The sequence below is a fragment of the Meriones unguiculatus genome, chromosome 14, assembly GCF_030254825.1.
Source record: "Meriones unguiculatus strain TT.TT164.6M chromosome 14, Bangor_MerUng_6.1, whole genome shotgun sequence".
NCBI classification, from domain to species: domain Eukaryota; kingdom Metazoa; phylum Chordata; class Mammalia; order Rodentia; family Muridae; genus Meriones; species Meriones unguiculatus.
The window spans coordinates 68,941,984-68,959,219 of record NC_083361.1 but is presented as its reverse complement, the minus strand read 5'-3'; the positions used below and the strand labels follow the sequence as shown (position 1 = coordinate 68,959,219).

Genomic DNA, 17,236 nt, shown 5'->3' with positions numbered 1-17,236 from the left:
GCATGTTGGAACAATGGAGGCTTGTGCGTGCTCATGCACAGCGCCACACTGCCCACGTGGAGCTGAGAGGATGACTTTCACAGCGTGTGAGTCCTTGTTCTCCATCCACTGTGGAGGACCCGGGCCTCAAACCCAGGCTCTGAGGCTTGCCAACAACTGCCTTTCCTCACCATCTCAAAGACCTGTTAACACAAACTTTGGCTCTGTCTGTCTCTCTGCAAATCCTCAGACTGGAAATCACAATGGAAGCCAGGCCAGGCTGGAATGGCTCTAAAGCACTTCAACCCCACACTCAGTGACCTTGGACAAGGACTGCCCTAATTTTAATAGCAGAGATGGCAGCCATCTTACATTCAAGATGGATCACACCTAGAATTGTGCACCATCGGATCTGGACTGCCCTCCTTTGAACCTCATAAATGACACACCTGGAACTACACATAAAAACAACTTCATCCTAACATGGGAAAACACCTGTCCCCTTGTCCCATGTGACCCTTTTATTAACCTATAGGTGGTTCCCTACTTGCCATTAGATAACTGAATTAAAAAGAAAATCAAATATAGACATTATTTTAAGTGCTTGAGGGTACAGAAGTAACCAAGTTACTGAATGTAACCAAGAGTATTTGGTTTCCAAAAGTTACTTGTGATGTCTAGAGAGATGGCTCAGAGACAGAGCAGCAGTAGCCACTCTTCCACAGAACCCGGGTTTGAATCCTGGTGCGGTGCCCACATGGGTCACAAGGGGCACCCACTGGAACTCCAGTCCCAGGGGAGCCAATACCTTCTTCTTGCCTCTGAGGGCACCAGGAACACACATGGTACAGAGATATACACATAGACAAAAACACTCATTCATGGAGACTGGACAGATGGCTCAGCAGTTAAGAGCAGTTAAGGGGATGTGAGTTTGATTCCCAATTGTAACTCCAGTTTGAGGGGATCCCATATCCTCTTCTGACTTCAGGCGTCAGGCACCCACATGGCACACATACATACAGGCAAATCACTCATACACAAAAAAATAAAATTGAAAAAAAAAAAGCCCTCTTCATATAAAACAGATTTTAAAGCTGGGCAATGGTAGCACATGTCTTTAATCCCAGCACTTGGGAGGCAGAGATTTGAAGCCAGCCTGGTCTACAGAGAGAGTTCCAGGACAGCCAGGGCTATACAGAGAAACCCTGTCTCAAAACAACAACAGCAACAAATAACATTTAAAAAATGTTTAAGAAGTGACTTGTAAAAAAACAAAAAACAAAAGAAGAACCAAACATGCTGGACTTCCACAAAGGATGAAACTTGCAAGTTGAGTTTAAAGGCCTGAGAAAGATGACCTGGTGCTCTGCTATGCACCTGGGGTCGCCAGCTGCGCAGCCTGGGGTAGAGGGGTTGGTTGAGCTCAAGGGTTCCAGGCAAGGAATAGCCAATATATTTGGATTTCATTTTAACAAATCAATAAAACTATCACTGCGTGCACACACACAACAAAACAGCAAAAAAACAAAAACAAAACCACCTTGAAAAAATAACTTAAGAGTGGTTATGAATAAGCGTCTGCATATTTTATGTATATGTGTTGCTGTAGATGAAACCTAGGGCTCCATGCATGCTAGGCCAGTGTTTTGCCTCTGAGTTGCATCCTCACCCCTTATAGGTTTTCTTTTTCCTATTTATTTATTTATTTATTTAAAGACAGGGTCTTGTACCCACTTGCCTACCCCGCTCTTGCCTCTGCCCCAGGAGTACTGAGAATACTGGTGAGCTCCAGCTGCTTGCAGATTGTCATGTATCTTCTTCAGGGCTTGACCAGCATAGGTCAGGGCATGAGCTGTATCCTTAGCACCATAAAAAGGAAGTTTTAAAGTTTTTAATTTTCTTTATTTTTGAGGCAGGGTCTCTCTACATAGCTCTGGCTGTCCTGACACTCATATGTAGCTCAAGCTGGCCTTGAACTCATAGAGATCTGCCTACCTCTGCCTCCCCGTGCCTAAAGAAGGATGTTTGTAAGGAAGAGTCAACAAATTGAAAACGGCTGGGACAAAAAGCCTGGAAGTCAGGTTGCAAAGGTGCTCGTCTGGCATGCTGAGGGACCTGAACCATATTTGTGAAGGAGAGAGCAGGGAAAAAGTACAAGAGCTCTGGAGCTAGTTGTGGTGGCGCATGCCTTGAGTCCCAGCACTCAGGAGGCAGAAGGCGGGTAGATCTTCAAGGCTAGCCTGGTCTACATAGTGAGTTCCAGGACAGCCAGAACTACACAGTGAGACCTTTTCACATCACCACTTCCCCCGCATCAAAAAAAAAAAAAAAAAAAAAAAAAAAAAGAGAACTGTGTTTTGGAAAGAACAAAAGAACACACTGGTGATGCTGGCAATCTGGTTCACAGAAATGAGAACAGAGATTATGATCATGTAAACAGTGTTATCGCAGGTGGGGACAGAAACAAAAACTAGATGCTTCAGAAACAGAGTCCAGGCAAGGAAGCTGGGGTGTGTGTGACTGGTGAGCGAATAGAGAATGGAGGAGGATGGAGGAGGAGCAGGATCTACGTTCGGCGTGGGAAGCTTTTAGTGTCTGTGGGACATGCAAGCTGAAGTGCGTGCTGGATAGCTTGAAATTACTGAGAGGCTTCCAGACGGCCTAGACTGTCGGTAGAGGCCTTCAGTGGTTTATGGTGAGCGGAAGGTCACTGAGAATGAGACTTTTACTTGAATTACTGTTATTTTTTTGGAGGCAGTGGCTCACTCTGAAATCCATGCTGGCCTCCAATTTGATCCTTCTGCCTCAACCTCCCAAGTATGGGCTGATTATTGGCATGCACCACTATGCCCGGCAAGTTATTGGTATGCACCACTATGCCCGGGATGGGGAGGGGAGCGAGATGAGAGAGAGGCTCAGGATAGAATTCGGTTGAATAATGATACCTACCGATCACAAGGGCAACAAGAAGGGGCATGCTTAACAGGGTCAAGATCCCCCTAAGAGCTTGCAAAGAAGAGTTTTCCCGCTCCAGCATCTTCACCTCCCCGATCTTAAGATACTGAGCGGTTCTAGACTCTAGCGCTGCTAGGGAGAACAGGGGCCAGATTGACAGACTGTGGCAGATAGTAGGGGTGGAAGTCTTTCCTTGTCAGTATGGGTCCTATTTGCGTCCACCGAGAACACCCTGGGCGACCTGAAACGGCTCCTTCAACGAGCCGCGGTGCAGAGAGGGTTAACTCAGCCGTCGGGGCGAGGCAGGCGGCCGAAAGCGTTGGGATTTCGAGCTGCCGACGGTGGCGGCCCTTTCAGTTCGAGCCGCGCGTAGGAGCCTCGGGACCATGGACCGAGCAGGTCTGAGGACTCGCCTAGCTCGCTCCGCCCCCTCGCTTCCGCCAGTGGAGAGCGAGGCGCGCAGGGGCGGGTCCCGCCCAGGCGACCACGCCCCTTCCGCCCGCTCTGGGTGAGGCCTCAAGGGCGGGGTCTGCGGGGCGGGGCCTGCAGGGTGGGGCCGATGGCGCGGGGCGGGGCCTTGGGGACAGCGACAGCCCGCGCACTGGGCAGGAGTTGCCGCTGCTACCGCCGCCCGCGTCTTCAAGGTCTCAGCGCTTCCTCGCCGGAGACCGGGACTCGGCCGCCATGTCCGCCGCGGAGGAGGTTGACGGGCTAGGTGTGGTCCGGCCGCACTATGGCTGTAAGTGCCGGGGGCTTCGGGGTGCGCGGGTGAGGGGCCAGGCTCGGCTCTTCCTGGGGGCTCAGCCGGGCGGGTGCTTGGGACCCGGAAGAGCAGCCCGGCTGGGTGCCTGGCAGCAAGGTCGGCGCCCCAGCCTTCCCGGGCTCCGGAGGCGGCGGGGAGGAACCGGCGCCTTCACTCGGCGCTGCGGCGGGGAGCCCCACCCAGCGCCTCCGCCGCTCGGCTCTGCCGAGATTGGGGAAGACGGCCTGGGGTGAGGTGGCAGGAGGATTGTGCAGGGCGTGTCCTTGGCACTCCACCCGGGGGTTCTGCTCAGGCGTGGTGGGGACGGTGCTGCCCCGATCGCCGCCTGCGGGGGTTACCCGGGGTGCAGACCCGCGCGGCTTCAGCCTAGCTGCGAGTTAACCTTCCCCGGGCTGCGTTCTCCGGTCAGCATTTCAAAAGTAGAATTAAAACGTACACACCTCTAACCCCCTCCCCGACTTCCTCATTTTCTGAGGCCATCCCTCCCTGCTACACCTGTGAGTTCACCAGCTGTACGTGGGATAGTAATTACAAGCCCATCCCTTTGAGTCTTGGGTTTCGATTTTGTTTATGGCCTGGAAAAAGTACATTTTTTAAAAATATTTTTTAATGTACATTTGACATACATACATACCCGTGTGAGGGAATCAGATCCGATCCACTGGAGTTACAGACCAGACAGTTGTGAGCTGCCGTGTGGGTACAGGGAATTGAACCAGGGTTACCCTGGAGGAACAGCCAGTGCTCCTCACCGCTGAGCCATTTCTCCAGCCCCGGAAAAGTACATTCTTAAAGGGTACTTTGACACACCTACAGTTATGTGTTGGGTAGTATGCCACGTTTGTGAAATTGGGAATGACTAAGACCAAGCAGGGCCTTTGAAAACTGTCAGAGAGAGGCGGGTGCACGAACGATTGATAATAAGATGTGGGGTTTAGGAATTTAGCCCAGTAGTAGAGTTCTTTTCCTGGCAAGTCAAAGGGTTCAGTCTTCAGCTGCAGGAAAGGAAAAAAAAAAAAGGTGCAATAAAGACGCAGGATGCATGAACTAGGTGTAAAGAGTAATGAGGGTGAAGAGAAGGGACTTGGGGAGGCCGTGGGAACACAGTTGGTGACCTTTGACCAGAGATTTGAACGGTGCCGACTTTGAGAGGGCAGAGAAACTTAAATATGGTATGGAAGAGTATAGCGATACTTGTATTGTGTGTGCGTAGACTGAGTGGCTTGCAGTGTAGTGGCAGAATTGAGTGGGAAAGGAGAAGGGTAAAAGGTATTTCTAAAAGTAGTTGAGGCCAGAGTGAGAACGGCTTTGATCACCTTCCCCAGGAGCTAGGGATTCATGGCATGCCTTGGCATAACTGTGGAGGAGGAGGCAGGTTGCTTTAAGGTTATGTCCACAAGCCCTGGAGACAGGCGGATTTGAATGTAGGCCCCTTTATTAGCCCCAGCCCTGAGTTCATCCAGCCTCAGTTTCCTCGTCCATCAAGTAGTGGTAATCACAGGCTTGTTCTGGGCTTTAGTGGGAGAATGAACATAAGCCGCTTAGTCTGATAGCCGCTGTCTTTGTTGATGAATAAAGAAGGGAGAGTATGATGCCCTCTGTTTAGTTCTGACCAACAGGACAGACCTTGGTACCTTCTGAGGCTTCAAGAAAACGTAGTACATACATATTTAAGACATTTAAAAATCTGATTTCGTGAGAACTTCACGCAGATAAAAATTGAAATATGATTGTATCTACCTCCCGTCTCTCCCCCTAATAATTTATCTGAGACAGGGTCTCACTTTTTAATTCTAGCTGGCCTGAACTTGCTATTTAAGACAGTATGGCTTATTCAGGGAGCCAGTGGCAAGTGGATTGCCTGGTCTACAAAGCGAACCAGGAGAGCCAAGGCTACACAAGAGAAACCCTGTCTCAAAAAAAGCCAAAAAAAAAAAAAAAAAGACAATATGGCTTTGGACTCAGAGATCTGCCCTCCTCTGCCTTCTAAGTGCTGGGATTACAGGGTTGTGCCATCATACCTGGTTCTTTTCTTTTAAGAAAATTTTATGTGTTTGGGTGGCTTGCCTGCATGTGTGATAGCTGTGTGCTGTGTGTACCTGGTGCCTACAGAGGCCAGAAGAGAATGTCTGATCCACTGGAACTGAAATTATAACTGGTTGTGAGCCTTCATGTGGGTGCCAGAAATCGAACCCAGGTCCTCTGCAAGAGCAGCTAATCCGCTTAACTGCTGAGTCATTTCTCCGGCTCCCAGACTTCTTAAAAAAAAAAAAAAAAAAAGGCCAGTTAGTGCTGCCCCTATGTGCATTGGCGCTTGGGCAGCGAGCTCTTCAGTGACTTCCGTACCTGGTGTCCTTGGAGGTCAGAGACAGGACACTGGATCTCCTTCAACTAAAATAACATACGCTTGTGAGTAGCCATGTGGGTGCTAGGAACTCAGAGGCTCTTCAAAACCAGCATGTGTTCTTCAGCTCCTTAACATCATACATCCGTGTGCGTGTGTGTGTGTGTGTGTGTGTATACACATATATACACATATATATAAGTATAGTAGAAAGCACATGGCTTGTTTTTCGGAAACTCATTTGTAGTGTACCTCATTTGTAGTGCACCACATAGCCACTAGCTAGCCTGCCTTTCTAGGCGGTTAGTAGCAATTCGAGGACTGTGGTCCTCGTTTATTGCTGAGGAAAAGTACAGACTTTGGAATTCATTCTCTTGTCCTCTTGTTTTAGCTGTCCTGGATAATGAGAGACTCACTGCAGAGGAGATGGATGAAAGGAGACGGCAGAATGTGGCCTATGAGTACCTCTGCCATTTGGAAGAAGCAAAGAGGTAAAGATGGACTAACTGCAGAGTAGGCCGGGAGAAGGGAACTGATGTTCTTTTTAAGAGATTTGTTTTTATGTATGTGTTCATTTTGGTACTTGCATATGGGTGCTTGGGAAGGTTAGAAGGAGGAGGTACGGTCACCTGACGTGGGCGCCGGCAGCCCAAGTCTGGTCGGTCCTCTGAAAGAGGACGTGTGTTAGCAAGTGTCCTAACTGCTGAGCCATCTATCCAGCCTCCACAGGTAGCTTTCTTTCTGTGTGTTGTATTTTAGGTGAGAGTGTTGGAGGCTGGTAGCTGAGAGGATAAGTAAGTAGGCTAAGTGTAGAGTGCTGATTCATGGGATCAAGTGGTTTATCGTGAAACATTGTGTTGAATATCTGTGCATACTGAAAAGATTTCCAGATTTGTGTTATTTAGTGTTTCTATTTATACTGGTTGTTTCGGGTGCTGCCAGCTGTCTGTGACGGTTGATCTTGGTTTATATATTGAGCCCTGTCTCCTCGAGACTCATGGAGTGGGCATTAGGTTTGGGGGCTAATGACAGTGGAGCTGTAAGGGGCTGAGGGTGTGCCTCAGTGGTTAAATGCTTGTCAAGGGCCCACGGTCCTGGAAGAGACACCACTACCAGAAGAAACTGCAGAACTTGTCTAACAAGGGCAGTGCTGTGGGTATAGATCATCCATTCGGCAGCACTGAGAGCCCTGTCATCAAACTTGTGTGCTCCTGGGTGCCACCCCCACCCCTATACACACACACACACACACACACACACACACACACACACACACACGTTTTGAGACAGGGTCTCAGGTAGCTCTAGGCTGGCTTCAGACTCTTTCTGTTGCTGAGGCCTGTCTGATCCTCCCGCCACCACCGCCGAGGGGCTGAGATCACAGGCACGCACCACCACGCCCATCTCCTCTCCACTCATTATGGAGTGCACGCACAGCTGCTGCTTATCTTTCCCACATATCTCAGGACTTGTGATCTTAATTTTAGGGTGTCAATTTGTTATCAGGAGTTCCTTTTGTTCTGTTGCTTACATGCTTTATGTAGGGTTCCAGAGTAGATAAACACAATTATAGACCCTGTACAGTGAGGAAACAGTGGAAGCTACTTGTCATCCAAGTTTTATGAAAATCAAGGATGTTTCAAGTGGGGCTGATTAAAACAAGAGGGAAGATCTTCTTTATTTCTTTATTTATTTTTAATGATTCTAAACCTGTTAAGATCACCCAGGGAGGTCAGCAGCAAATACAGGAAGTGTTCCTGAGGCCAGAATAAGCCCTTCAAGAGCTTCCCTTTCTCCAAAAATGACAAAGTCGGCCTCAGTTAGGGTCCCCTTGCTGCTCCTCTCTGGACTCTTTATAATATTTACTTTTTATTTTTAAGTGTGTATGTGAGGCATCAGATTCCCTGGAACTGGAGTTGAAGGAGGTCATGAGTCACTTGACATGGGTGCTAGGAACAGAAGCGTCTCTTAACTCCTGAGCCACCTTTCCTGTCCCTTATTCTATTTTCTCAACTCAGCTGCTTCTCTGAGGTTAATGCCTTTTCTGAGAGCCAGAGAAAGATCTTAGTGATAATTAGGTAAGGATTAATAAGAATGACACCAGTTTCTCTCTCTGTCTTTTTTTTTTTTTTTCTTCCAGACAGGGTCTTTCTTTTGTTTTCTGAGACAGGGTCTCTCTGCAACCCTGCCTGTCCTGAAGCTCACTCTGTAGACCAGGCTGCCCTCAAACTCAAAGATCCACCTGCCTCTGCCTCCTGAGTGCTGGGCTTAAAGGCGTGCGCCACTGCTGCCTGGCTGACGCTAGTCTTCTAAATGGAAGTTTATTACGATAGTTTTGGCAGTGCCAGGGGATGAGGAGTAGAGGGCATTTGCCATAGCGCTGAGCTTCTCTGTTGGTTTAACAGGCAATGAAAGCATAGGTAGCCAGAGAAGAGAACACTTTGAGAAAGGGAACCTTTTCTCATAGGAGGCTTGTAAGGGAACAGAAATGCTAAGTCCTCTGTCATTTAAATTGTGAATTTCTCCCAAGGAGTTTGTAAGCTGCAGCTGATCACAAAGGCCATCTTGTGCTCTATGGAGCCATTGGGGAAGAGCAGGAAGGCAGCAGCTTGTTGATTCCCTTCTCCTACCCGTGTCTCTTCTGCTTAGGTTTCAGTAGGGTTTCTTCTGTGACATCACCATTTTACAGTGTGACCCTGACATTTACATTTTACAGTTCATTCACAGTATTTCAAAGCATCTTCCCAATATCTACCATGATATTACCATACCTCTAGTCTAGCTTAAAGTTCTACTTTTCCTGAAGTGCTAGGGATTTGGGCCTTGTGCTTGCTAAGTCTACTTGTAGCTTCTTTTTCAGGGGTGAGGTCATATAACCTAGGCTGGCCTGGAGCTCGCAGTATAGCTGAGGATGATGGAAACCATGATCCCCGTGCCATAGTTGTCTGCCACCACGCCTGGCTTCTCCTGGTTTCTTGGTTAAGGACTGTTCCTTGTTTGTGCAGTCAGTGGTCATTAACTGGGTATGTGGTATGTACATTAGAATCCCCTGGGAAAGTTTTTGCGAATGCAGGCACTCTGGGTTTTAGCGTCAAACACTTAAGTGACTGCTCTGCCATACCTAAATATTTTAAATGCCTTAGGAACCTAGGTTCTTCTTACCCCGGCTGAGAAGTAGGATTGTCATCCTTTCACACATTTAAAAAATTTGAATGGTTCCTCGGCCATAACCTCTTAGGGAGTTAATGATGCTCTTAGCACTTTCTTCTCTTGCTGTATTTCAGAGCGTGTGCCTCCCAACAGGAATGTTTCCCTGTATAGGAAAGTAGCCCGTTTATAAAACCCATCGAGAGAAGCCGGTAGTCCCTGAAAGACTTTTCAGTTAGTTGTTTTCAAGAGCTTAGGAAGGAACTTGGGCAGTGGGACACATCTGTGATAGTCTCTGTTACTCATTTATTTGGTTTAGCTTTGGAATAATAGTTGTGCGTTGCCTTACCATACCCTGGCATTGTGGAGCTGTCACCTGGCTCAGGGAGTGAATGGTATCAAGGTTGGGTTCAGTACTCTTCCCCCGGCCCTCCCCCAAAAGCCAACAACAGCCTCTGATGAGAAAATCAGTTTTGGAAGTGTCCACATTGTGACTAGAGAGAACCAAGAGACCTCGGAATGTCTTGGTAGGACAAGAGGAGAATGTCTTCCAGTCTCCTAATGTGATGCCTGCCAGTCAGTCCTCATTAGCCAGGACTCCCTCTCCCTGCCCTGTTGCCTTACCTGGGCAGCTGGGCTCATCTTCCCCTCCAGTGAAAGCCCGGGTTATCTTTTTGGATTGGCCTGGTCCTATTTTTTCTCAAGTTGGAGGAGCCCCAAGATCTGGGGTTTACATCAGCTCCGAGGCCAGGAATAAAGATGAGAGAGGTCCAGGGAGAAAGGTTCCCACCTCACTTCTATTTATAACGCCTCTGCTCCTCCCAGCGAAAGCTCCACCTTTTCTTACAGAGGCACCATTGTGTGACCTGGGACTCTCTGTTTCCCCTGTGCCTTTAATAGAATTTGTTCTTGGGGAAAGAGAGGAGTTTAGAGAGTGAGCTTGAATATGTGGGGATTGTTGTGTCTCTGTGTGGACAGAGACTAGAGAATGCTGCAGGAGTGGGTTAGGGTTCATAGCTTCCCAAAAGGTTAAATAAGAACATTCATGAAGTGTGGGTTTCGCAAAAGTATGTACTGGGAATGGTCAAGAATATAATGCAGAGATTTCTGCTTTATTGTTTGAAAAGTGGCTTTGGTATGGAAATTAAGCTGATAGTCTTTTTTTAAAGAAAGATTTTATTTATTATTTATACAGTGTTCTGCCTGCACACCAGAAGAGACCATCAAGTCTCACTATAAATGATTATGAGCCACCGTGTGGTTGCTGGGAATTGAACTCAGGACCTTTGGAAGAACAGCCAGTGTTCTTAACCTCTGAGCCATCTTTCCAGTCCCTAAGCTGATAGTCTAATAAAATATTTTAGAATGCTAGGGGCTATATATAGTAGAGTTAATGGCTATATAGCAGAGCAAAGACTACCAAAAGACCTCTTTTAGTGCCTACATCTATCTATCTATCTATCTATCTATCTATCTATCTATCTATCTATCTATGTATCTATCTATCTATCTATCTATGCATGCCTGTCTTGATTGGGCTTGACAGTTATTTTAACTAAAGACTAGCTGTATGAGAGGAATGCCCTTTTACCCAGGTGAAGGAGGTGACATTGACATGTGAGGTATGTAGGTAGGTACTTGGGTCTTGAGGCAAGAAAATGTAACAGAGAAAGATCAGAAGGTGGCTTGAGTAAAAAGAGAAAAGGAATCAGGAGAGAGTGTATTAGATAGGTCAGAGGAGTGGGCAGAGTATGAGTGGGTTTGGAAAAGAAGGGGAATTCAGTTAGGTTAAAGGTCACACGAATACAGTTAATCCTAGTTCTCTTTCAACTAGTCTATTTAGACCCTTCTTTCCTTTGAACCTTCCCTGGGCCACCTTCTTCCTGAGTGCCCACACCCCACATTAACCACTATCGACACTCCCCCAGCTACCCTTGTGGAAGGGCAGGTACAGGCTGTTGCTGTTGGAGATTGTCGGTGACTACATGATGTTACCAAGAGCTGAGCATTAACTGGAAGCACTTTACCTTCAGTTGAGGGGAATTGAAGGTATTTTGGAGAGAAAACAAGTTCTCTGTCTCTCTCTCTCTCTTTTTTTTTTTTTTGCATACATCTTTGTTGTTGGCATAGAACATTTTCTGGGTTGCCCTTTCCTGAATGGTAGTAGAATTCTAGGAACATGTGGGTATTTGGGTATTTCCTGGCTCAGACTCTGTTCTTGAAAACAGAAGTTAAGATATTTACAAGGCAAAGCCCTAAATGCATAGGCGAGATACTGAGGAGGAGTAGCACGTCCACCAGCGTTTGGGGTTCTTGGGTGGAGGGGCCAGCTTCGATGGAGTGTAAGTCTTAGACGCTGGTTTTGCAAGCTGCTTAATCTCAAGCAGTGGGTCTGCCTGACTCTGCAGAGTGAAGGCTGTGGTTTTACAGAGTGGTGGGTGTTAAGTGGTGGCCCAGGGAGATACAGAAAACACTCAACAGATGGGTTTTTGGAAGCCTTGCTTGCTTAGTGAGGGTTTTGCCTGTATACTTGCGCCTAACCTCTGAGCCATCTCCGTGGTCCCAGTGAATACCTTCTTTATCCTGGTCTGTGGCCAGAGGGAGATTTAAAGAGTTAATAAGAACTTGATGCAAGGTTAATACACTTTAGAATCCCAAGCAAGTTGTAGTCCTATGTGGCCGAGGGTGCTGTGACTACGGCCCAGCACATTTGTGCGCAACAGCCCATGTCCTGATGGCAGAAGTTACACACCCCTGTAAGGCTGCTGGCCCTAATGTTTCCATTGGAGACTTGAGGAAGTTTTCGGAAGGAAACACAGTAGCAGGAGAAGACTAGAGGTAGAGGGAAAAAGAAGACCGCCCTTTTATTGACGCCTGTACCCTTGTCTCTAAAGTCCCTTTGCAGTGAGCTAGCAGTAAAAGGAAAGGGGGAATAAGCTATGTAAGTACATAATTTTAGATAGTTGTTCGCAAATTTGAAGGTTTGAAAAGATTCATTGTATTTTTACATGTATGTGCATCTGTCTCTTTGTGGGTGGATACGAGCACATGTGTATAAGTGCTTGGGGAGGTCAGGTGGAGTTAGGTCTCTGGGGCTGGACTCGCGGGTACTGTGTGCCTCTGACATGGGTGCCTCTGACGTTTAGGTCCTCTGCAAGGGCAGCATATGCACCTAACCATTGAGCATCTCTCCAGAACCACAAATGCAAAGTTCTCTTACTGTCTTCAGCATCTATATACTATCTTAATTTAGATTTATACCAGTTTAAAACGCTGCTTTGATTGTTGTCCAAGCTGAACACTTTCTTGCGTTTCTGTCCATAGTTTTTATTTTCATATCCAGGTTTTCTATTGTCTACCCACCTTTTACGGCTGTACTGTTAGCTTTTGTAAGCTCATACACACTTGTGTTATTTGTGTGCATACATGAGAGTATGCACATCCCTGTGGGTGAGAAATACGCTCATAAATATGGAAGCCAGATGTCAATTCCTCAGGCAAATATCCCTGCCCCCCCCCCTTATTTTTTGAGACAAGGTCTTACTATCCTGGCATTTGTAGAGTAAAGCTAGGCCGGCCGGCCAGTGGAGTCACCTGTTTCCACCTGCCCGGCATTGAGATTACAAGATGCTACCATGCCTGGCTCCTTCCCATGGTGCTGGGGGAACTCAGCTCTTCAGTTTGTAGTGAGCTCCTTCCTGTCTCTGCCCACTAGTGCTATGATTACAGGTCCACTTAACCTGTTAGCTTTTCTGTGATTTAATAATTTTACCTAAAACGATTTTTAAAAACATTACACTGTTTCAGAATACCCATCACCACCACCATGTGTGTGTGTGTGGGGGGGGGGGGGGATTTCAGGCTTGTTTTGAACCTTTGGTCTTCCTTCTTCTACTTCCTAAGTTCTGGGATTACAAATGAGTGCAGGTTAGCTGGGTGTAGGGGCACATGCCTTTAGTCCAGACCGGAGAGGCAGAGGCAGAGGCAGAGGAAGAGGCAGAGGCAGAGGCAGGCGTGTCTATGAATTTAAGGCCAGGCTGGTCTGCATAGTGGGCTCTGGGACATTGAGGGCTACATGGAGAGAGAGAGAGAGAGACCCTGTCTTAAGAAACCGGAAACCAAACCCCAAGTCAAAGCAAAATCACGAGTTTGAAGCTTAAAGCAATCTTTATTGTCTGGTAGGAATTTACGTCTAATTTGTTAAATATCAGATTATATAGTTGAGTTGTGGACTTGCCTGTTAAGGAGAATTGTCCACTCAGCTCATGGCTTCCTCCGCTTTCCTTCTTACTGAGAAGCTGAAGCCGTTTCATGTCGGTGCCCTGATAGGCGCTGTGACTTGTTTTTTTACTTCTATAGAATTCTTGTTCCCTTCTGACGGGTGTTGTCCTGCAGCTTTGTCTGTAATGTGGACCCTTCAGCGGTGGGGATTGAAGCCAGGGCCTCAGGTGTGCCGTGTGCGAGAGCCAGGCAGTCCACACCAAGTCAGCCCTCATTCTAAGACTCTCCTTGATTCATGTGTTTAAAAGCACCTCCCTCGCCGTTTTCTTTCTTAAAATCAGTTTTCGAGTTAGCATGCAAAGTACCGGGGTTTGCTGTGGCATTTTTATTTTAATGCATACGTGTCGTTACATTTTGTTCTTCGCCGTGTCCTCTGCCCTCCCTCTGGCTGGTCCCTCCTGTAATATCTTTTTGTTCATCTTAGCTCTAGGAAATTATCCATCTCCCTTTAATAATGGTTTTGATTCATTGGTTCTGTCTTGAGGGTGAGCGCTGCATAGCTTCCTTTTGACTCCTCTTCATTTCATTTGTTTACGTAAAGTCGTAGCCACACAGCTGTAGCATAAATCATCTGCGGCATCCATCCTAGGTGTGCGCTCACATGTCTGCCTTGATGTTCTGCAGTCTCGGCTTTGTTCTCACTGGCTCTGTTGTCTGACTTCTCACAGCTTTCATTTTGATCTCTTAGGCCTTTCTACTCTCATTAATACAGTCTTTTTACTTTCATTAACAGTTCATGAGGAACACCGGGGTATATAGAAATCCCCTTGGAGGTGGAGGAAAGGAGGGCTCATGGAAGACCTGGGTTTGACACTTTGTTGTTGTTTTCAGACAGGGTTTCTCTGTGTAGCCTTGGCTGCCTTGACTCACTGTGTAGACCGGGTTGGCCTCCAACTCACTAAGAAGCGTCTGCCTCTGCCTCCCGAGTGGTCAGTCTTGCACCACTGCCCAGCTGTGGGTTGACACTTTATAGTTCTTTTTTCAGACAGTGGTGTGGAGGTGGATATGACCACAGACAGAGCTAACCCACGGCTGTGTGTACATGCTGTTCACCAGTCAAGACTGAGAAAGTCTAGAGCTAAGCAGCCTGCTCATTTGACCTAATTTGGTGTCTCTTTCTCCTGGATTTAGAGATCAAAGCAGTCATCGTGCTCACGTATTTTAACCCCCAGTGACAAAATAGTAAAAATGGATTTGAAGTCTTAAGTTAGCCTATTCTAGGAGTTTCATTTCCTGGTCTTCTAGGTGTCCTGTCCCTGATTCTATGTATTTCCTCCTGCTTCAGTGTGTAGCAGTTTGGAGATAGCTGCTGGTAGGTGGCAGGGCCGGTTTTGAGTATTTTTAAACTTTGTGGTATTCGATGGGGTCCTGGTTGCTTATAATTGGGGCTGCCTAAATAAACCCTGTGACAAGTATTTGTGTAAAGAAAGTGCTGGTGGGCAATGTGAGCCTTTCCGGAAGTGATTCATATTATGGCTGCTGTTTGTTTAATTTGGGACTCTGTTGCTTAGAGACCATATCTTCAAGCAAGCTGAGTGTGAAGTCCTAGTCGAATGTCAAGGGCCAGGGCCTACCCGAGCAAGTAAATTGCAGCTCCACTTCTTCATTTTAATTTTGGAAGGCCCCTGATAGTGCCCTGTCAGTGTTTTTAATAAAAAAATGTAAACATATATATGAAGGATTTGGTTAGTGATTTCATCTGAAAAGCAAAGATTTACTTAAGTTTGAATTTCCAGGAAACTTCTTCTAATTGTTTGGGAAAACTTGGTTATTTCAGTCAGGCATTATATTATAGAAAACTTAATCTTTCTGTTTAAGACAGCTAAAAGAAAACCAAAAAAGCCCCATGAAATCCGAGGCTCCACAACCTGCAATTCGGCATGATAGAGTATTCCCTGTGTGTCCTGACGTCGGCGACTTCCTGGTGCTCGGCTCCCTGTCCTGTGGTCATCAGGACTGTTTTTTGAGCACTGTCTCTGTGCCCGGTGTGCCGCGCGCTTCACATTGATCTAGTCCGCTTTCTGCATGCCGATGATGTGCTCATTGCCCACAGTTAGTGGATGAGAGAGCGAAGCTCGGCGAAGCTCATCCGCCACTCCCATAGCAGATTTCTAGTTTGGCCAGGACGCCAAAGCCCTTGCTCCTGATGGCCACGTCCTCGCTGCTTCGGTGTTGCTGGCGATTGTGCAGTGACAGCAGTAGCCACTGTTAGTAAGCTCACTGCTCTTGATGATGATGAGGCTTAAGTCGAACATTATTGTGATGTAGGCTTTATTTTTATTCCAAGGGGAAAATGAATTAACTCTTGTCCCAAGGTCACTTCGCTGTTGGCATATCTCAAGGCTTGGTCTGTGTAACAGCAGCCATCGCCAGTGCGCCTGACGTCTGCAGACATGAAAGGACAGACAGCAAGGTCCAGTATTAAGACAGCTGGGGTCCAGGAATTGGAGCTGTGTCAGCTGCTCATTGCAGTCTGGTCCACCTGCTAATGTCCACTTTGTCTTTTAGTTTGTTTTATATATTGAGGATTGAACTAAGAGTCCCACACATGCCAGCCTAGTTGTCTGCTGCTAAACCACACCACAAACCCTGGAGATTTAAAAAAAAAAAAAAAAAAAGTTTGAAGCAGGGTCTCCTTAAGTTGTCTGGGCTGGCTTCAGATTTCATTTCTCCTGTTCTGGTCTCATGGGTAGGTTGGATTTACAGGCACAATCCACCACACCCAATTTGTTATATATTTTTGTGCTTAACTGGGTTGTTGGACTATTCCTCATAGTTTTTCTACTTTTTAATCTGGTCTCTGCCTTTGGATTTAGCTTCTGTCCCACCAGACTGTCGTTTGCTAAATAGTGACCTCATGCAGACAGGAGTGGCAAGCTGGATTGGAAATTGTCTTCCATCCCTTTGGCAAGAATCGTGTTTGGGGTTTGTGGGCGGGGGAAGTCCTTGTCTAAAGGCCTCTATTTCTTCTTTACTGAGAATGCCTTCCTGTTGACTCATTGGAAATCATAACGAAAAGCAGAAGGAGCCCTGGAGAAGCCGCTGCCAGCCCAGGGCTCTGCTGTTGCTGGGGCAGATGCTGGAGTTCTAAGGAGACACTGGGCTCTAAGATTTGTGAGATTTTTGAGGAAAGAAAGTAGAAGGGAATTTTGGTATTATCGTGAGAGGTAATTTAAAAAAAATGTCCCAGCTTATGTTCCAGGTTGGACTTTATTTTTTTAATTCAAAACCAGAGAATACATGGATGTGGGTACATAATTCAGAAGGTAGGGGAGGGTGTGCAGGAGAAGAGCAGCCTACCTCTCCTTGGTCCCATTTCCCACCCCTGGAGCACCCTTTCCAGACGGAAGGCTGATAGAACTGTCCCCTTCCAGAGCTTCTCTGCCAGTCAGGAGGAGCCACTCCTTCTTCAGTGGCTGTGCATCGTGGGACTCTTCCACCTGCAATGAAATGCCTCATCTTCATTTTCTGCGACTTCGCTTTTCAGTTACCGAGCTGGCGGGCATTTCTTGCCCCCCTTAGCCCTTTTATTATAAACAGTGCTGCAGTTAGCAATGTTGTGTGGGGGCCATTGGCAATCATCCTACCTCAGCCTCCTGAAAGCCAGGATTATAGACATGAACCACCAGGACTTATTCTATTGGTTTGTAGGAGCTTTTTATATAGTGAGGGGTCCTTTTTATGACATATGTGTTGTAAATATTCCAGTTTGCTGTTTAAACTTTATTTCTGTAAGGTGTTTAAAGTAACAGCATCTTAAAACA

The 17,236-nt window shown here is 46.9% G+C and overlaps 1 protein-coding gene across 1 annotated transcript in view; it reads left to right on the top strand.

Annotated features, from left to right (window-relative positions):
- The first annotated feature begins 3,508 nt into the window (after positions 1-3,508).
- The window catches only part of Iqgap1 (IQ motif containing GTPase activating protein 1), a 94,387-nt gene continuing 80,659 nt past the window's right edge, over positions 3,509-17,236 (top strand). Inside the window, exons 1-2 of the mRNA XM_021663848.2 lie at positions 3,509-3,676; positions 6,436-6,535. Coding sequence (XP_021519523.1) covers positions 3,622-3,676; positions 6,436-6,535 — 155 coding nt within the window. The 5' untranslated portion in view covers positions 3,509-3,621. The remainder of the gene's footprint in view (positions 3,677-6,435; positions 6,536-17,236) is intronic.